The following is a 22,261-nucleotide window of genomic DNA, read 5'->3' on the forward strand; positions in this document are numbered from 1 at the left end:
GTGGGAAGATGTCTGTCATCTCCCCTGAATGCTGGGTGGACACAGAAGATCTGTCCTCTCAAAGGCAAAGGGACAGAGCAGTGCTGAGCTCTGTTCACAGACATAATCTCTGAGGGACACTCAGCTATTGTTTGTTTTCTGACTGGTCATGCACAGAGTATCTGTAATCCCTGTGTCCCTGAGACCTCAATTTCCAAAGCTCCTTGTCAGGCAAATGTTGTTACTGTTATTTGGATCCTAAGGAGATGCAAATCCTTCAAGGTCAGTAATCTAGAGGAAAAGATAGGATAGCTGATCCCTTGCTTTGCCAAGCCAGGGGACTCATCTACCACTTTGTACCTGTATATTGGCTTCCATTTCTTGTCCTTCACACACACACATGTCCCCCCTTCTCTCACTCGATTTCAGAGATCAGTTTTAGATACAAGCAATGGCATGTCTGAAGCCTGAAGCTATCTTGAGATGGACCAGCGTAGTCTTGTATGCGCGTATGCAAATGTATTTACAAATACAGCAAAGGTTGTAAATATGCCAACACTCAGAGGAATTTCTCCCTATAAGTTACTGAATGTTTTCTGATAATTTATCTTCATTCTTGTATTTAGTGCAGCAGATTCTAATGTACTATCTGTAGTCAGTCCTGACAGTGATCAATAGAGATATGTGCATTGTCCCTCTTCAGAGTTTCATCACCACATTTTCAAATTTCAACACAATTGTTTCAGAAAAAAAGATGTTTTTCACATCAGGAGAGCATGAGTTTAACTTATGACTAGATTTTCAATGTAGTTATGAGCAATTATGACAACACTGACCAGGCAGTTTTATGCTGCTTTTCTCCTTCCTCCCAGTCCACATAATGTGATTTCAATCATAAGTAATAAGTGAAGGCAGTATTGTGTGCTAATACTTAGTTAAAATTTGTATCTTAAATGAATTCTGTATTATCTAACATTTATAGGTATATTTCACTGCATGCTAAATCTTTCTATAAGAAATTTTTACTCAATAGTGTTTATATATATATATATGTATGTATATATATACATCTCACAACAATTAAGTGAAAATGGTATTATTATGTCAGCCTAAACTGTCTTGCCCCCATTGACACCAAATGCTTGATAAGACAAATGTAAAAGTTCCTTTTATAAAGTAAGATACATTTTCCTACATACCACAAAATTAACTGTAACATAAAGGGTGCTTGGGTTGAAACCAAGGAGTTCAACAGATTTATGTCCATAAGAAATAAATTACCATGTTCAGGCAATAAAGGCTAAAAGTACTAGAAGAACTTAGGTGCTTAAAGGCAAAGTGTTGCTTCAAGGTTAGGGAAGTTTGGGTGAACAGAGATGGTAGACATTGCCTGGAGTCATGTACGTGAACTTAGAAGAATTGAAAGTTTTAGAAAAGCTGCCCAGAAGCAATGGAGCCAAGCCTGTGCTGGCTTCCTGGCTGGATTGATGGTATGCATTGTATTATTAACATCACAAAGAGAATTAAAATTAATTCCAAGTGGCAAACTGAATAGTGAATATAGACTGTAACTGGGAACCTGAAATAAATCATGTTGAATTTAAGCATTTGTAGGCACATACTATACACATGCAAAAGGAGACATGTACATGAAGAACAAATTTTCAATAAATACAAATAAAAATGACTACAATTACAATTATAAAACAAACATGAGTAATTAATTTTTAAATGGATAAGAAGTTCAGTGGAAAAATAATACACACATATGTTTTCATAAGAGAGAAACCCCTTCTATGTAATTTGAATTTCATCAAAAGAGAAATGGAAATTAATTGTTACATTTCATACCCATTAGAAGGTCAGGAAAAGGAACAAAGTTGTGCCGATAATGTGGAACACCAGAAATACCTCTGGTAAGGTAAAACGGTTCAACCACTTTGGACCTGCCTGAAAGTGAATAGTTACTCTGCTATCATCAATAATTCCACATTGAGTATATAACTCCCTTTCCTTCAGAAGACAAACAGGAATATTTAAACAACTTGATTCACTGTAGCAAAAAATAAAGAAACAAATTTAGAAAAGCTACCCAAACTTCCTCAACACAAGAAGTGGTTCTTATTTTCAATGTCATAATACATAACTCAAAATATGGTGCTTAAAAATGAATAAATAATTGCTAAATATAATGTTCTGAGGAACAGGCTGAGAGTAACAGTAGACATGGAATTCATTTGAACTTTAACAAGGTCAAAGAGAAGCACATTTACGTAATAAATTATACCAGGAGATCTATAGGGGTGACCAAATACACTGTGCAAGTGGCAGTATAGAGAGCAATAGTGATTAATCCCAGCAATTGAGTCCTGGGTGCACTGATGCAATTCCATGGTGACCATGCCTCCCCTTTGCTCATGTCCTCTCCACTTCTGTCTTAATGCCCAACCAGATAATACAGGAGAAACTTCTCAGCAAATCTTATTTTCTCAAACAAGTAATGTTCACCCCATTATCATATAAGTTAATGATGGATTATTAGGACGGAATCTGAACATATTTTTAGGGTCAACATTGAGTTCACTGCAAAGATGCAGTATGGTTGGTCAATAGCAATGTTACTCATCCATTGATCCAAGGAAGAGCACTCGGTTTGGTATTTCTAGAATCAGGTTCAGGTGTAACACCTGAATTTCCTGCTACCAGTTGTTGATCTGAAAGAGTAGTAAGCCTAGGAAAAGACCAACTCATGGAGGAGTGATGGAAGTCGTACATTCTTCAGGTAAATTCCGTACCTCAGAAGTCTCTGTAAGGAAATATAACTTCATTTATCATCAGAGCATACTAATCTTAGACTTTCCTTTTTGGATCAGGACTGAAGGAACCTACATTGGTGGGTTTCACCTATTTCACGATGATCTCAAGTCACTGAGTTCATCTAAGTATGCTGAGTTTGTAGAAGATGATAATCAATGTGCTATTTTTGCCTCAGAAGGTAACAGTTGAAGAGGTCTTGGAATTGCTTTGCAGGCTGGGAATGGCCACCCCTTTGCTTCACAATAGGACTAAAACTAGGAGTTAATGCACACAACCCCAAGCACATGGTCACATGGTGTCTCTTCTCTAGATGGGACCACAGCTCTGCTTCAGTATTTTCCTGGCCCTTTTCCTCCAACTTGCTTTTTCCGAAGAGGGCAAAAATATAATATCTGCTAAAATTAGAACCCTTTTTGCAGGTACTCTTTCTGTGAGAGCAGACAAAGTTCTTGTTTGAAAGAAGTTATGTTTAGATAGTTAAAATTCTGCATCTAATTTCACAAAATGAGATAAAGAGAAAAGCCAGGGTTCAAGTCAAGTTAAAATGAAGCTGGTTATTATGTTACCTTAACATTTTAAAAGACTGCATTAAGAAAACTCAGACATTCTGGTTATCAGGAACCTTGTCGTTGGATTTCTTTTACAAACCAACAAATGGCATATCACAGAAGAGAAACAATTCTTCTGATGTGTTTCTCCAAGGCTTCCTTCATGTCCCGGTTCCTCAGGCCATAGATAAAGGGATTTGACGTTTGATAGACCAGAGTGCACATCACTGAAGCCACTGCAGTCTTCCTGGGGAGTCAGTCACTGCAGAGCTATGAAACCTCAAAACCTGTCCCATAGAACTATGAGACAACAGACAGGTGAGACCCACAGGTGTAAAAGGCTGTATGTGTTCCTTCTCTGATGACATTCTTAAGAAAGAGGACACAATGTGAATCTAAGAGAAGATGATCCCAAAGAAGGGAATGCCAATATATACACAAGATGAAACATGTATCAGGGTGTTATTAATGAGGGTATCAGAACAGGCCAGTTTGATGACCTTAGGCAGTTCACAGAAGTGGAGAATCTCCAGGTCTGTGCAGAAAGACAGCTGCAGCACCATCAGACTGTGCAGCAGGGCATCCACATGCTGATGGATAGTGAGAACCAGCAGGACACACAGATAGGGGATCATGATATCTATGTACCTAAGGGGATGACACATGACCATGTAGCAGTCACAGATCATCACTGCAAGGACACAATTTTCCATGTCAACCAAAACTAAAACAAAGCAGACCTGTGGTGAGGCTGTATATCATGGTGGGATCATCTGGTAAAGCAAAGGTGTTCATGCCTCATGGGTAGGAGTCCAAAAAAAAAAAAAAAAAAAAAGGTGTAGCATCCCACTATTCCCTTCAAGAGCACACCTAAGTGACCCAACTTCTTCCAACTGGGTTCCACCTCTTAAAGTTTCTGGCTCACCTAAAAATCATTTTCTGGGGATCAAGCCTTTATTACATGGGTCATGGAGCACATTTCAAATCAGAATTATAGCAACTGGTGACTCTGAGGAGATCAGTCCTAGGGAAAGTCTACCTCATGTAGAACTCAGGGAAGTCCTAATCCCTGAAATGATGCATTCCCCACATCTGGAGTCATTGCAATGAAGAGTAATTCTCTTCATGGTCTGACCTTATCAGAGGAAGGGTTTCATTTTCTTATGAAAAACAGAAGGTAAACCACAGATAAGTCCAAAATCTCAATTACCTCAAGACATTGATATAATATAACTGTGCAGGTTGTATAAATAATGAAACTGAGTAAGGAGACTGGTAACACTACAACAGAAGGACACGGTTTCCCAGGGAAAGCCTCAGTTGTTATTTAATAGAGTGTGAAATGTCAGTTCTTTGCCACACTGTAGGTCTACATGTGGGATGAGGTCCACCTGGCCCTGACCATGAGCTCATGCAGAAGCTAGTCTGCAGGTACTAACACAGACTTCCTTAAACCCACCCCTGCCCCACCCACCTACTCCAGCATTCTTTTTTTTTTTTTTTTTTTTTTTTTTTTTTTTTTTTTTTTATTGTAAACAAATCCAGCATTCTTTTTTCTGGGACTGATCCTCAGAAATTACTAACATTGAACCACAGACTTGGACTTGGCTTCTATGAAGTCACAGCAACAAAATGGAACCTTGAGATGAAAATCATTTGACAAAATCACATAAGCAGACAAAAATCAGTCAAATTCAAAGTTCAAGTTGAAATGAACTTACACATTACATTTTCTAGTCATCATGGAAGAATGCAGTAGGGGAAGGATACTGCCTCACTACTGCCTCAACAGTATTCCTGTCACTTTAACACATTCTAGAGTCCTAAACCCAAAGCCAATGACAAAGTCACAGCAAAGGTATCCCAGTAATGAGATGTCTCAGGGCTCCCTTCATTTCCCTGTTCCTCAAACTGTAGATAAAAGGGTTCAGCATTTGAGGGACCACACTGTACATCACTGAAGCCACAGCATTCTTAATGGAAGAGTCAGTAACTGAAGAGCTGAGATAAACTCCAAAACCTGTCCCATAGAACAAGGACACAACTGAGAAGTGAGACCCACAGGTGGAAAAAACTTTAGATCTTCCACCCCCTGATGGCATCTTCAAGATAGAGGAGACAATTTGAGAATAAGAGAAAATAATTCCTGAGAGAGGGACACCAAAAAATATGTTACCCACTGAATATATCAGGAGGTTATTGACCAGAGTATCAGAACAGGCAAGATCAATAACTTGAACAAGATCACAGAAGAAGTGAGGAATCTCCAAGGTTGTGCAGAAGGACAGCTGCAGTATCATCAGAGTGTGAAGTAGACCAAATGCAATGCTAGTGAGCAGGGAGACTAGAACCAGCAGGACACAGAGGTAAGGGTTCATGATGGCCATGTACCTCAGGGGGTGACAAATGGCCACGTAGCGGTCATAGGCCATTACTGCAAGGACACAGTTTTCTAAACCACCAAAAATCAAGACAAAGCAGACCTGGGAGAGGCAGCCTGTGTAACTGATGCTCTGATCCTGTGCTTGGATGTTCACCAGCATCTTTGGGATAGTGGTTGTGCCCATACAGATGTCAGCCAAGGATAGGTTGGAGAGGAAGAAGTACATCGGGGTGTGGAGGTGAGGGTCAGAGCTGACAGCCAGGATGATGAGCAGGTTTCCCAGGATGGTGACCAGGTACATGAACAAGAACAGGCTGACGATGAAGGGCTTCAGTGCTGGGTCATTTGTGAGTCCCAGGAGAAGAAATTCTGAAACAACTGTTTGGTTTGTGGGTTCCATATTGTGGAAGAATCTTATGGAAAAGATGAGTGAAAATAAATGAATAGTTTCTGGATGAGCAGAAATGGTATCACCTGGTGAATGGTAGAACTGATAGAAATGATAGAAATGAAAATTCTCAATGCCACTCTGGAGATAATGTTTGGAAAGGTCTGGGAATGATGAGAAATAGTTTTTGTTTTATCATATACTGTAGAAGAATTTGATATGTCTAAATTTTTAAGTGAATGATGATATATGATGGAGGTTGGGAGTTGGGGGTGAGAGAAGTATGTAGGAGCTTTAGATTACATAGACAGAAATGAGAGGGAGGAAGGGGTAGGACTATGAAAAATGGTGAAATGAGACAGACATCATTACTCTTTATACATGTATGATTACCTGAATGGTATGAATCTACATCCTATGTGCAAACATAGATAGGAAAAAATGTATCCCATTTGTTACAATGAATCAAAATGCAATCTGTAAAAATAAACAACCAGTGCTTAAAAAAAATCTGATATACATTTTGTACCTACATGAATATTCAGATCTTTCCTCTGTTCTCTTTCTACCTCCATTCCTCAACCATCTTCTCCTCTAATATCTACATTCGTAAGTAAACACCAACACTTTTTCACACATGTGCCAAGTGGCTAGACTGTAACCAACCATAATACATGGTTGTTCCTTCAGAATTAGTCCATGCATTGAATCAAAAAGAAAGATGAGGACAAACATATCAAATCCATCTTCTAGAGCCATGATTCCTAACTTGGGCATGCCTCAGAATCATACAAACAGCTCACCAAATTACAGGTGAGTTAATTCATACTTCAGCCCCATGGGTCTGTGAGGACATGTACAAAGTACATAGCATTTGACAGGGAGTGGCTCAGCGTTCAAATCATCTGATTGTTCTTAACTAGTCTCTCTGGCAACCCTGCACAGTACAGGATTAGCATTCCAAACTGGTCACTCAGGTCTCACAAATATTCTTTAGAATTGTAGTTGTTTCTTGTTGAAAAAAGTCCAAGCATCCTTCCTTTCAAGGTGTGTCCTCTTGTTCACATTGTTAATTTTAGCAGATAGAGGATGTCTATCCAGGTGGACAAGAGCAAAGTTGAGAAAATGTTGCCTCTGAACTTGGAGCTCCTGAGACTCTCCACTGGAAATTCAAGCAAGTGTGATTGAGCAATTAATTCTCAGAGAAGCTGAGCATGTTGATGACCTTCTCTGCCTCATCCTAAGGAAACTTCTTCCCCTAAGGAGGTACATAATGTGTTGCCATCTGAAATAAGCAAGCAAACAAAAATTGTTAAATGAGAGAATGGAATTCAGAGGCTCTTATGAAAACAGATGGAAGTAAAAACATTTTCTTGCTCTTTAAAAGACAGAGACTTACAACATAACGGACTTGGAGTATCAGGCATCCTAATAGGAGGAGTGTCCCTGGAGAGCAATGGTCTTCCTGTCCGGGAAAGAGAAAAGCAGCTGTGACAGCAACAGTCTACTGGAGTAATGTTAGATTCACACTCAGAATTCGATTCCAGCAGTGACTGTGAGAGTGGGGGAAAATATTCAACTGGATGAGGAGCTGGCTATCCTCATTTGTATGATGGGAACTGCTTCATGGATGTGCTCATTAACTACATTGCAGTAGTCATTGACAGTGTGTATTTCTCCAAATATGACCTTCCACACCTTAAATCTTACAATTTTATACCTCAAAGATGCTAGAGGCTAAAACACTCATGGATATGTCTCAAGAATGAGAAATGAACAGAGAAAAAAATGCCAGCACAGTTCTGGGCAGGTGGGACTCTCATACTGACATCTCCAATCCTGTGTGTGTGTGCCTGTGTGTGCATATGTGCACAGGAATTCCATAAATATCAGAACATGGTGGGCTTTACCAATGGGAAGGAATTGATGGGGTTGGAGTAGTTGAGGAAGGAGAAGGAAACAGAAAATCTTTAGCCAGCAAATGCTAGTTTGAGTAAAGAGTGTGTGTGCTGATGCTATCTCTGGGAATATTTGTTATGTGTAAAGGTAAGGAAAGAAACATTGATGATACCCATATTCATTTGACATGGATATATTATAACATGTATTGTAATGAAATGAATTAAACAATAAAGGATTTAGACACATGCATGGTCACAACTTATGAATACTCAAATAGGTAAAACTTATAGGAATAAATTCTACACCATGATAAAAATTTTAATTTACTTGAAACTATACAGACATGTAAATTTTTAACATGGGTTATTAGTGAATGATAGAAAATACAGAGAATCATTAAGGTTTGGCACCCATCAGTGCACAATGAAAAATTCACCTAGTTCACTCCTCTTGCTTTGCATATTTTTATTAGAAGAACAATCAAGGCATATTTAGTCCATTTCATGTGATTTTGCAAAAAAATTTTTTCCTTCCACAGGGGAACCACCACATTAATTTGTGATAGATGATACTCTTCCACTTTTCATTATGCTTTATTTATTTTTCCACATAACAACTGTATTATGTTGCATTTATGATTCTTGTATACCCAGAGGCCTCTCTATGGGTACCATTGACAACTGGTGTCCCTAGGCAGTTTTCAGATTAAGGCTGATTTGTGTAGATCTCTTTCCTTAATTTTAACTACCAGAGCATTCCACTCTATTTTTGCAACATGATCTTACTTCTACATTCTTTAACTGGTAGGTGTTATGGTTACTACCTATTATTTATGACTACATGTATAGTATGAAACCATGCATGGTGGACATGACCACATTTAAGTTGGCACTCCTCAGGAAGGTGGGGACCAAGGTGGTGAATTCAGTACATTTATTATATTATTTCATTTTTTAAAAGACATGAGATGACAGAACATAATGTTGACATTGGACTTTTGTGGAAAATGGAGTGGTCATGTTTTTGGTGTTGTTAATTGAACTCTCTCTGCTATTCCAATTCAAACTTCTTGGTAGCTCCCAAAAGTGAACATGAGGACTAGAAAACCTCTTGGTGAGCCCCTCTGTGTTTACTCCTCAGACCCCAGAGCCCTAACAGCTCCACTAGAAGGATAGAACAAAGGCTCTCTGTGCATTGAAGAACCAGCAAAGAGAATAAAGGAGGAACGAATTGCTAGGGGCTGAATTTTTTATCCTTAAAATTCAAATGTTGAAATCTTCATCCCCACTTAGAGAAGATGTGACCATATTTGGAGAAAAAATCATTGAAAAGTAAAGTTAACCTGAGGTCATCATGGTGGGCCTAATCCAATATGATCTGTGTGTTCCTAACAGATTAGGACACAGACACTTGCAGAAACAGGGAGAAGACAGCCAGCAACAAGGTGAGGAGAGAAACCTCAGGAGGAACCAACTCTGCTGACACCCTGATCTTCAAACTTCTAGTTTCCACAACTATGAGAATTTAAATCTCTCTTGTTCATCCACCCAGTCTGTGGCACTTTCTTATGGCAGCCCTAGAAAACTGGTATGCAGACAAAAACCCACAGACCACACCAAAAGAATTAAAGAGTAAAAACATTTTTTAAAGAGCCATCATATTAGAGAAGGAACAGATTTCCCTTTACAGGAAAATGGTCCCTGCAGCTGTGCAGAGAGAGCAGGTGCCCAGCAGAATGGGAGCTGCCTGGATGTTGGGGAAACTGTGAAGAGAATGTGTCAGTCAGGCAGCAGTCTCCTGGAACTTGCTTCTCCTCATCCTCTGCCTGTACTTTCCTCACTGCTTCCCCAGGAGGATACTGGAGCAAACACCTGACCTCTTGTCCAAACATTAACTAAGGGACATTGAGCTCAATTGACTTCCGTGATCATGACCCAGCACCTCACCTGGATGAGGAGACAGAAACGTGTTCTCAAATGGAAGATACATTCTGAGTCTGTGGACTCCAGCTCAGGAAGGACCATCTCTGCTTGAAGCCACAGCTGGTGCTTCCTGGTTTTCTGGGCTTCTGAGTGAGGTTCTCACTAGCTGACACCTGCAGTCTCTGTGTCCCTTGGGGCTTAATACCCACAGCTCCTCATTATACCAGAACTGTTACTGTCATCCTGATCCCAGGAGTGCCTGTCCTTAAAAACCAAATCTGTAGAAGAGAGGAAATCAGGATGGCTGGTTTTCTGGCCCATGAGGCCAAGCCTACATCACCCAGTACTCTCCGTTTTTTCTACTCACCTCCATTTCACATACCTTGAATACCAAACACATTGAATTCCCTGATGAATACCCACCTTCCATTTTACATACCTCTATCCATTTCTTCTTATCAGGAAGCCTAATTGAATTCTAGGTGTGAAAATGTAACTTACATATACATAGGCACACACAGTAGAATTGTTAATAGAGCTAAGATGTTGCCAAACTGCTTACAAAGATGTCTCTTCCTAACTATATAAATGTTTCTTGAACCTTAATTTTTGTTACATTTATTTTTACAGAAGATCCTTATATATTTTCATTGACTACCTCTGGCTGCCCTGAAAAGAACGATTGTTTCCTAATTATTATTTATAAATACATTTCCAATATTTTCAATGGATAATTTTCTTCACCTCGGGGGACTGTAAGCTGAAAGTATGGGTCTACATATTTAATGCAGTTCTGAATTCATTCACAATATCACTACCATGCCAGGTAGTGCGCAATTTGTTTTATTAGGCCACCATAAGATGGATGCCAGTTCAGACAAGATTAATACATGGGAGGATAAACCAAAGTACCCTGCCTGCTAAAAAATTATTTAAATGATTTCAGAAAATAAAATCCAGCAAGGAAGGAAAAGGGATAATGGATTCTTTCAAGTTTTTTTTTGCTCCAGAAATGCAAGATTAGTTTGTTGTCTACAGAATCACATCAGTCACCCCTGAAGCCTTGTTGGATCTGCTCTAATGCCAACCTGAGTGAAGCTTCTCCTAACCTATCACTGTACAATCAGTACACTACTTTAATATGTTATTACCCTACTTCCTGATGCATTAGTCAGCATCTAACAGACTATAATTTTTTGGAGCTATTGGGGAAAGAGATTGATACAGAAATTAGTATGCACAGGTATAGTAGGGTGTGTACATGGGTTCTGTTCCTGTGGAAGTAACAGGATGCAAACAAGATTAGGAAAGGGATAAACCAATGAAATTATGTCATTTGCTGGTAAACGGATAGAACCAGAGACTATAATGCTGAGTGAAGCAAGTCAGTCTCACAAAGTCAAGGGTCAAATGTTTTCTCCAATATGTAGAAGTTAGTCTAAATATGGGAGGTCAGGAGAGAAAGACAGTATAAATGTGGAGAAGAATGTTACCAAAAAGAAGAAAAGCTCAAGGGAATACAAGAAGAGGATTGAGGGGAGGGAGAAGGGACAGGATAAGGGGAATATAATGGGATGAATCTGACCTAACTCTTCAATGTGCATATATGAATGTACGCCAGTGAATGTCAGCATTATGTATATCCACAAGGTACTAATTTTAAAAAATGTAAATAAGTAGAAAGATCTGAGCCGAGGAAAGGAGGAGGGGGAGAGAGAAGTGGGAGGCCAGGGTAAGTATGGGGGACTTAATGGCAGCAAACTATACTTCATACATTTATAATCATGTCAAAATAAATCCTAAAGTGATGTATAGCCATTATGAGTCAACAAAAATCGTGGCAAACTCTCTACAATAAATATGCTACAATAATAACAGGAATAATAATAATAATAAAGGGATAAACTGAACTGTGACACTGTCTCAATGTCACCATCCACTGGAATTATGGAGATGAGAGGTACCTTCTGAATTTTCCCAAGTTGTGGCAAGTGGACCTGGTCTTTAAATCCTGCATTGAATAGGCATTGTTTGCAGACATGGGAAGGGACATGGCCTTGAGTCAGTCTCTCCCTTCTGCTGAGGCAGTCCAAGAATGGGCCGACATGAAGGGCCATCTGCCAGCTGTACTCCCAGAGTGGGGTAGTAATCCCATCTTCCCTGACGGCTTCTCCAAGTATACATCAGTGTCCACACCATCTGCCAGCTGTTTCCTTTGTGGAAGAATGGTCCTGAGAACAAGGATTCGTACCAAGTTGTGAAATATCCTCAGTGTCCGGAATAAGGCCTGACTACACTGTGCTTTTTGTTGGTTTTGATGAATGAATGAATGATTAAAATAACTCCCAGGAAAATAATTATTCTCATTACCTCTGGAATTCAAGCAGCACATCACAGTATCTGCCACACTTATCTCTCTGGTGAACTGATTTTTCTCTATTTGTGGGTAAGTGTATTTATCCAGTAGCTGGAGCAGCTTTCACAAAAGATCACGGAGGAGCCAGTTAAACCATAGATATTCATTATCACAGTCGTGGAAAACTCACTGGAACTACCCAAAGGAGGAAGTTTGCCCACTTGTATTCAGTAAACCCACCCCCAAATAAAATCGTCTTACATTTCTTCCAGGAGACAAGAAAGAGAATATTACATCACCTCTAGTCACAATAACAGAAAAATAACTGTCTAAATCTCATTATTATCAAAACAACACTTGCTTTTTATTGTTGCTACATATCATATGAAAATAGGACAGAAAATCAACCATCTTAATCCCAAATATGAGGAAATTTCATAAAGGCAGTGATGAACATGACAACAAAGACCCAGATATCACTCATGACCTTGAACAATATCAAGGTCATCAGCAAATCGATGACAATTATCCTACAGGCAGATAAAAATGGGTGAAAGGAATGCACTGGACTTATACAAAAGAATTTTCTGGAGACACATATACCATATGGGCAATCAAAAACTGGGTGCAGGGCCAGGGACGCAGCCTATCATACATGAGGCCCTGGATTTCCCAGCACTTAGAAAAAACCTGGCAGCATTAATCTCTCTACTCCATCAGTGTTGTAAAACTATGTGGAATTACACTTAAAGCCCTAGCACATAATCTGAAAATAGGTCACTGTCTACACAACTTCCTTTCCAACATGATTAGTGCTCACCCTCTGATCGTATAGGCCCATATGCATGAGTGAGAGGCTTTAGTATAAGGAAGCATCATTTTGAGGGACGCCATTCAACTTAGGACACATGTCTTCTGTGTGACTCCACAGAGAGCATAGAGGGATGGGCACTCAGCTTTCTTCCTCTGGCCCCATGTCCAGGCACAGCATCTGTGTCTGCCGCAACACCTGGGGACTCTGATGAGATACCTCCTGGGAGGAGGCCACCCCATGCAGGACTCAGTGAAGCCCACATGCCTGAAACTACACATTTCTACTTCTGAAGTCTTGGTAATGAACAATAATTCTCTCCATTGTGCCGGGCTTATTAGGGTTTCATTTTCTCTGTGAATTGATAGCTTCCCCGAATCACAAAACCATCTCAAACCACTAAGATAATCTAATTAGGTGGATGTTATCAAAAATGAAACTAAGCAGGGCATATGCTAACATGACCTCTTAACAACACACTTTTTCCTGGAATACCTCAGTAATGATGTAATTGGGTATGAAAGTTCAATTCTCTACCTCACATTTGCTCTATCTGTGAGATGCAGCATATGCAGTCCTATCCATGGGATCAAGTTGAAGACAGTCTCCAGACATGACCTTGACCTCGAGCAAACCTTTCCCCCCCATCCACCTTCTACAACTCTCTGCTCTCTGAGACTGATCCATAAAATATCACAAAAATAAAACTTCCAACTCATATTCTGCTGGATGGAGTCAAAGAAAGGATGTGGAATTTAGAGGCTGAATCATATTGGAAACATCGCAGAACTTCATAAAACCCCAAGACGAGTTTGAAGTCCAAGTAGAAATGCACTTACCTATTATCCTCATGTCCACATGATCTGGGGAAGTGGACTCTATCTCCAACCACAAGGCCACTTCACCATCTCCCAACCCATTCATGACCTCCACCCTCATGACCCTTTTCTAAGTGTGTGCCACAACTAAATCTGAAAAATCCAGGACCTCCCTTTCAGGCTCTGTTTATGTGAAACCCAAAAGGAAAAAATGTGTTCAGGTAATTGAAATCTTGTGCCACGCATTGTAGAGCTAGATGAAAAGAAATTTCAGGTTTCAAGGTAGTATAAAACACCTGTGGTCATGATTGTGTCTCACTATGTTAGTAAAACAGAGTAGTGATGGAAAAGCCAGGCATTCTGGGTCACCAGAAATTCTGTCACATTGATTTACTCTATAAACCCAAGTCCAAAGCATGGACACATCACAGAAAAGAAGCTGTTCTACCCATGAGCTTCCTCAAGGCCTCCTTCACGTCCCTGTTCCTCAGGCTGTAGATGAAGGGGTTCAGCATCTGAGGGACCACAGAGTACATCACTGAGGCCACTGCAGTCTTCCTGGGGGAGTCAATCACTGAAGAGCTAATGTACACCCCAAAAGCTGTCCCATAGAACAAGGAGACGACAGACAGGTGAGATCCACAGGTGGAAAAGGCTTTATGCTTTCCTTCTGATGAGGGCATTCTCAAGACAGAGGACACGATGTGAACGTAAGAGAAAATGATCCCAGAGAAGGGGATACCACCAAATATGAATGATGCAACATATATCAGAATGTTATCAATGAGGGTGTTGGTACAGGAGAGCTTGAGGACCTGAGCAAGTTCACAGAAGAATTGGGGGATTGCTATATCTGTGCAGAAGGACAGCCGCAGCAACAGCAGAGTGTGGGATAGGGCATCCGTGGTACTAATGAACAAAGAGACCAGAACCAGTAGGACACAGAGGCAGGGCTTCATGATGACTGTGTACCTCAGTGGGTGACAAATGGCCACATAGCGGTCATAGGCCATCACTGCAAGGAGAAAATTTTCCAAGACTACAAAAACTATAACAAAGCAGACCTGGGAGAAGCAGCCTATGTAAGTGATGCTCTGGTCCTGTGTTTGGATATTTAGCAGCATCTTTGGGATGGTGCTTGTACTGAAGCAGATGTCATTAAAGGAGAGACTAGAGAGGAAGAAGTACATGGGGGTGTAGAGGTGGGCGTCAGAGCTGACAGCCAGGATGATGAGCAGGTTTCCCAGGATGGTGACCAGGTACACAGAGAGGAAGAGACTGAAGATGAGGGGCTGCAGTACTGGATCCTCTGTCAGTCCCAGGAGAAGGAATTCTGAAACTGCTGTATGGTTTCTGGGTTCCATGTAGTTGTTGAATCTGATAGAAAAGATGTGTGAGAAATAATAAATTTATGGGCAGCAGCAGCACTCGGGAAGTTTATAGCAATAGAGATACTTCGTCCACTCCAAACTTACTGGTGATACACTCCAGGGTTGAGGACCACCAGCAATCTCTCTGAATCATTTATGCATGTTGAATTTTGAAAACCAATTTAAAAAAAAAAATTAAATTTTTTTGAATTAAAGTGATTATTTAGATAGCTCCCTCTGAAAGTGTTTCCCTTCATGTATCCTTACTCATTCCTCTTTTTCTCTCCACATCCTCTATTGAAGTAAAATGTACTGAATAACAACTGTTCCATACATTGTGCTAAGTGCAGAGAATGAACCAAAGCAGAAGGTGTAGGTTTTCAAAATTATTCCATGACAGTAGAAGTAAAAATAAGAATTAATTTTTGGAATCCTTCTAAGGCAATCATTCCCTGGTTTTCTCTTACTTCAGAATCATCTAAAAATATTTTCAAACCAAGGATGTGTTAATTTTTCCTATCATCTCCATTTCCCCATGAGGACACTTAGGTGAGGTTAGGTTATATTATGGATGTGAGATTTACAGTGCATGCTGGCCAAAACTGTGTTGGAGCTCAGATATTCTGACCTGCAGGTTGATTTTTGGGCAATGTCTGAGAACTAGCATTCCTCACTGATCTCATGATTCTCCTGTGCCATTTTAATGATTTCTTCCTCACCAATGCCTTTGGGCTTTCCCTTGATTTTAAATTATGTCAATCACTATCCATGTTATTAGTTGCAGCAGGTGGATGGCAGCCACTCTGTTGGACCTGACTCAAGGGTAGAAAATGTTTCCTCTGCAACTGAAGTTCTGAAGACTCCCCACAGAAATAGATGCCATCTCCTTTAGCAATTAATTCTAAGGAAGTTGGGGAACTCTATCTTTGAGATTCTCTGTCTCATTAAGGGAGATGTGCCCTTAATTTAGTAGGTGTCACATCATTTTTAGAGAAAAAGTAAAATGCATAGACACATAAAAGACAAAAAAAATATATTTCTGATATTCAGAAATCAGAAACTCATAAGATAACATTTGTTAACGATCTTACCAGGAATGTCCCTGTACAGCAGTCTCTGCCTGCAGGATGTGGAGGAGACTGGGCCTGCCAGCACTTACCACTTGGTGCAATAATGCATTCACACACTCTCAATGTCAGTGAATGAACTGAAAGATGGATTACACTTCCAAAGCATTAAGAGACTTTAGATACCTGTTTGGCTTTTGTATGAATGTTGTTTGACATCTCACCTGGCTATTGAAGATGGAAGATGTGTCCACAGGAAATGCAGGCAGACTGAATGAGCCAATGAATCCTGGTCAGGAAGCCTCATCTCTGGGTGGGGCCTCAGGTGCTGCTTTCTGGCTGGGGCAGGGATGCTGAGTGAGGTGCCCCACACTGAATTCTATAGCCTCTGTGTCCCTGGGGCTCAATATCCAGAGCTCCTCATTAGACCAGCTATTTTATAACCATTCTGACCCCAGAGTGCACGTCCTTGAAGACCAGCTCTGCAGGAGTGAGGGATTCAGGGTGGCTGATTCCTGACCCCTGAGGCCATGTCTGCACCACTCAGTGTTCTGCATGTCTCTGCTCAGCTGCACTGCAAGGGCCCTGCTCACACAACAGGTGGCATTTCTCTAAAGAATTACAGGGCTTCTTTAAATGAGAAACAAAGCCATCACACTTTAATTAAAGATTTCAGGATGCCTGATTCAGTTTTAGGTGTAAAGTTATTTCCTGTAACCAGGGGATATGTTTAATGTGTGTGTGAATCATTGTTAATACTTGTTGAACTATAATATTTTTCCCATATTTTGCAAAGATTCTAACATATTTTCATTGATCACTGCTGATTATCAAAATGTAGACAGAGCTGTTACTTCCTGCATAGAGTATAATAAGCACCATTTCAATTCCATCGTAACATTTTCATTACATTTTGCTTTGTATTAGGGAAGCTTGAGGTCAAATTGTGTTTCTTTTTTTTTTTTTAACTGACACTTCAATTACAAGTCAATGAGACTGAGGGCTATAGAGATGTTTCAGACACTCAGTACATTGGGTTAGATTTCATCCATCATGTAATTGGTGGAGTTGACCTTCCAGGTTAGTGTTCATTTTAAACACTTTTATTTTTAAAGACTTTAGCATTTAAATTGAATGATTAATTTGCAAAGTATACATTTTTATTTTGGAAAAAGGCATTTTTTTTCTATTTATTTTTTACTTATTTATTTTTAGATTTATTTTTCCCATATTTTCTTAGGTACATTTTAATTATATGTAACAGTAGGATTGTTGTTACATATTTCCACTTGCACACAATGTAACATCTTCATTTGGTCAATGTCATTCTCTAGTACTTCCCTTTGTGTCCCCACCTCCCTCCTCTAGGGCTTTTCGTCTACTCTGCTGGTCTCCCTTCGATGGAAAAAGTCCTTTAAACACTGGCCTTTCCAAGAATTGATTCAGGCAGAAGCAGCTGGCTTTGAATTACTTAGTCCACTTTCAGATCCTATCAGTGGACTGAACCAGGATTTCCAGAACTCTTTTAAGTTGAAAAAAAAAAGATGGTTTCATGAGACTTCTGTCTATGAGTACAGCCATATCGACTGTAAATAATATAGTTTTGCCTCCTTATTTCCAGAATTTATGCTCTTATTGCTTTTATTATCCGGCTGTAGTGGCTAGTTCTTCCAGAAAGTTATTAAATAATGATGCAGGTGGTCATGCTTATTTTTTCCTTCATCTTAGTATGATCTCTTTTAATGCTTTGCTGGTGAGAATGATTAGCTGGTGATTAGTCCAATATCATTTTTGGACATTAGCCATCCATGTCTATTTTACTATGCCTTTCTTTTAAGTTAGTGTCAGTAATCGATGTTCAACATCCTATTTTCTTCTTTGAAGTATGAATACAAGGAAGCACATTGAAATTGCCTTACATGCCTGGAATACTGTTGTTCCTGGTGTAATTTTAAGTGTATTTTCTGATTATATTTCCTTAGAATGTCTACATGTATATTCATGAGTGTGGTTAATATGCATGTTTCAGTCCGAGAACATGGAATGTCTCCCCTTTACCTGAGCATCTTCTGTGTACTTTCATATAGGAAACGTTTTGTTGTTGCTACTGTTTTTGTTTGGTACTAGGGATTAAACCCAGGAGCACTTAACCACTGAGTCACATCCCCAGTCCTTTTTTATATTTCTTTAGAGACAGGATCTCAATAAGTTGCTTAGGTTCTCAATAAGTTGTTGAGGCTTGCCTTGAGCTTGCAGTCCTCCTGCCTCAGCTTCCCTGACTACTAGGAGTACAAGTATGTGCCACCACGACCTGGTCTTTAAAAGAGGTTTTCAGATTTCTTCATAAAGATCTTATGTGTTTTTGCTTCTGCTAATTTTTAAAACTGCTGTAGCTTTCTTGCCCTTGTGAATGCTTTCTTCCTTTTAAAATTAGATTTTCCAGTGTGTTGTGGCTGGCATACATAGGACAATGCTATTCACTTTTGTAGGTTTTTCTTTTTGCTGGCAAGGGTTCTAAATTCTCTTAACAGTTCTAATAGATTGGGAATGGATATTCCTAGGTAAATGATTATATAACCATAAATAATGACAAATTTAAGGTTTTACTCTCAAAGCTCATAAGTCCTATGCAAAACAATCTAGGAGAGAAAAAATACTTCCAAATTCACTATTCAAACATGTATTATATGAATAATAATGCAATGTACAAATTCTTTCCATATGAATTTGTTATTTATAAGACAATCATTTGAAATATATGAGAAGATAGCATCATAATGACTTTCTTCACCATGTTAACCATATTCACATTAAAAAGAGTAACAATGGTTAAAATACAAAGACCTATATGGGACTATAAGCAAGGTACCATATTCCACAGAAAGAGACCACTAACACTTAAAAGGAAGAATAGGTTTACCTTGTTCCAGAGAGGGGACTCAGATGACATGGTGAGTGAGCTGTTACCAAGGGGATGTGTGGATTCATCTCCATGAGCAAGAATATACTTCTGCCTTGCAGTGACTGAGATTGTAGGATTCTGGGAGATAGTGGCTGAGGGCGGAAGTAGAGCCTGCTTACTTCAGCAACATTGTTGAACTCAAGACTGAGAACTGTCTGGACCCAGGAGGGGAGATATACAACACCTGAAATGCTCAGGACATCTCCAGGAAAGAAGTGAACCAAGTCTGCTGTTGGCTTTGTTTATGGATTTGTGATACTTTCCACATTATGGAGCAGCAGAAGTCAGTAAGCTAAATTCAATGGTAGAGACCAAACTGGTGATGGGTAAGAACAACGGTGAGCCTGCCAATTGAGAAATCACGACAGAACCTCATGGGCAAGAGAGAACCTAGAAAATGCGAGGGGAGAAGAACTGGGAATGCAACTGTAGAGAGTTCTACTGAGAGGTATCGCTGTAAAAGGAGGAGGAGGAGAGAAAGTGACTATAGGAAGAAGGAAGAGCCAAGTCCAAACAGGCAATTTGTTCTTTCTTTTTCCTTTTTTTTTTTTTTTTTGGCTATGCTAGGGATCCAACCCAGGGCCCCACATACAATGGGCAAAACATTTCAAAATTTCATTCTGCTTTCTTTTTAATGAGAGCATAATTCTGATTGAAAAGATGTGCCTTTGATATTTATCACTCACTGCTTACCACAGTGAATGGAAGAGAATGAGCATTCAGTGAAAATTAATTGATATGGTGTGGGGGCACCTGGCTCTCCTTACAGTGCTTGACAGAGTTCCACTGAAGGATGATTGCAAAGACTCATCCTAAAAGGATTGCATGCCAGATGTAGGCCTCCCTAGCTTGGATGTTATTCTGTGGAGTTTTCCTAATAATATATTACTCACTTCAGTCTGGGGATCTTGCTAGAGGTGATGGGAATAATTATACAAATTTCCAGAAAAACATCATGGAGACAAAACACACGTTAACACCCTGTGATGATTAACCTCACAACAGCAGAATGTTTTTATTATGTTAAAAACCAAACACTGCATTTACTGGCACAGCCAGAACCTGTTGGGGCACAGAAACTTATAGATAACAATGTTTCCCCAAGTTCTAAGCACAAAGCACCTCCCACAGTAGCTACTAGATATGGGCCAGCTTATTATATCAATGGCAAGCCGGTGATTAAGTAAGGATAATCTGTAAGTTTACTGTTTTCTCATAATCTTTCAGTAAAAACAATTTCTGCCTATGCTTTGGAAACTTCTTTGATTTTATTAGTCACAAGCCTGTCATCAAAGCCTGAAGAAAAATGTATATAAACCCAGCCTTCCCCAGAATAAAGTGGGAATGATTGCACCAGAACTAGAGTCTGTTTCTTTCATTCTCCATCCATTGCCGACGCTGTCTCCCCCGTACCCCCTTACCAGTGTGGAACCCATGGACCCCTGCTGGGGCTGGACCCCGGCAATATGGGGGTTGAAAGGAAACAGGAAAGAACTAGGGAGGATGGAAAAGGAAAATTAGCAGAGGAAATTTTCTGAATATTCATTTGAGTTCACAGCACCCAGGGGATAGTTTTGGGTTTTATTGAATTTTTGCAAAATTCAGCACACACTGAAGTCATCCAGAGCACTTGTTGATGCACATGACTCATCCCCAGGGTGCATTAGGAATCTGTCTGGAGTGGGGACAAAGGATCTGCATTTCTCACATCCTCCCAGTACTGCCAGCTGCTGTCCACACATCTGATGCTCTTCTCACTGTGCCTTTTCCACAGGATTCATCACCACCATGGAACCCCATAACCAATCTGCCATTTCCGAATTCCTCCTTCTGGGACAGACAGATGATCCAGCACAGCAAATGAACTGTGATTATCATTGTATTTAAGGAAGGTATCAGAATTCTTGCAAGTGACTGTTCTGGGCCCTCAAGTAAAGCTTTTTAATGTGTCTTTATGAGGAAGACCATTGTCTGTTGAGAAATCTATACTTTCATGGGGAGAGACAAGAAGAGAGCAGGCAGGACTAAGGGGTATCACTTTACAACAGCAGGAGAGGAAAGATTGTCCCTAAGTCAGAATCATCTCTCCAGGTGTGGAAGTGGGAACAATGGAATTTTCACAGGAGAAATGGGTGTGATCATCATTGGAGCAGGAGATATTGACTGTGTTCAGACACACAATCTGTGTACTGCCCCCTGCTGACACCATGATGTCTTTTAGAGCAGAGCTTCCTCCATTGGTGTCCACAGAGCACCTGCAGAGACAAGTCACTTCATACCACTGTTCCTGGTGCAGGTCCTTTGATTTTATGCAAGAACTATTGACTTTCATGTTTGGAAAGATGTCTAAGGGACAATTCACTCTTTGAGCTCCTGATGATATCTGAAGTCTGAGAATCATGGTATTAACATTCCAAGATCAAAAGGAACATATAAATACACATGTCAGAAATATGGAAGGTCTTAACTCAATTTTAGTTGTTTAAGTTTCATCTACCAATCCATGAAATCCCAAGTTTTCAATTATATGAATTATTCAATAAAATTTACTTAGATGCATTAAAATCAGATAGAAATCATAACCTAGAACTTATATATCCTTCATCTATATATACACATATATACGAAAATATATGTGGATATATTTTCAAACATTCTAATCATTCACCATTTACTTTTTTCCCAAAGAATGAAAATTGCAGAATTTAAAGAGGTTTTGCTTACTTTATGTCAATTATGCCTCAAAAGAGCTGTTAATAACAAAATTCCTTTTTGCATTTGATTATTCAGATAATATTATTAAAATCCATAAAGGTCAGAAAGAAGTGGTACATTTTTGAGTACTTGACAAAAAAAAACTGAACTCAGAATTCTAGACACAGTGAAAATGCCCTTTAAGGATGACGGTAGGATAAAATGTCTCTTGCCAGCTGACAGG

General features: G+C 39.6%; 2 protein-coding genes across 2 annotated transcripts; both read right to left on the reverse strand.

Moving 5' to 3' along the window:
- Positions 1-5,191: 5,191 nt before the first annotated feature.
- LOC306646182 (olfactory receptor 7G2-like) lies at positions 5,192-6,136 on the reverse strand (the record flags this gene model as incomplete). The annotated part of the gene is made up of 1 exon (XM_079114633.1): positions 5,192-6,136. Exon 1 carries the CDS (start codon positions 6,125-6,127, stop codon positions 5,192-5,194), a length of 936 nt encoding a protein of 311 aa, XP_078970759.1. The 5' UTR covers positions 6,128-6,136.
- Positions 6,137-14,349: 8,213 nt separating this feature from the next.
- On the reverse strand, positions 14,350-15,312 carry LOC306646177 (olfactory receptor 7G2-like; the record flags this gene model as incomplete). The annotated part of the gene is made up of 1 exon (XM_079114626.1): positions 14,350-15,312. Exon 1 carries the CDS (start codon positions 15,286-15,288, stop codon positions 14,350-14,352), a length of 939 nt encoding a protein of 312 aa, XP_078970752.1. The 5' UTR covers positions 15,289-15,312.
- Positions 15,313-22,261: the final 6,949 nt, after the last annotated feature.

Source organism: Sciurus vulgaris, assembly GCF_902686455.1.
Source record: "Sciurus vulgaris genome assembly, chromosome: 16".
NCBI classification, from domain to species: domain Eukaryota; kingdom Metazoa; phylum Chordata; class Mammalia; order Rodentia; family Sciuridae; genus Sciurus; species Sciurus vulgaris.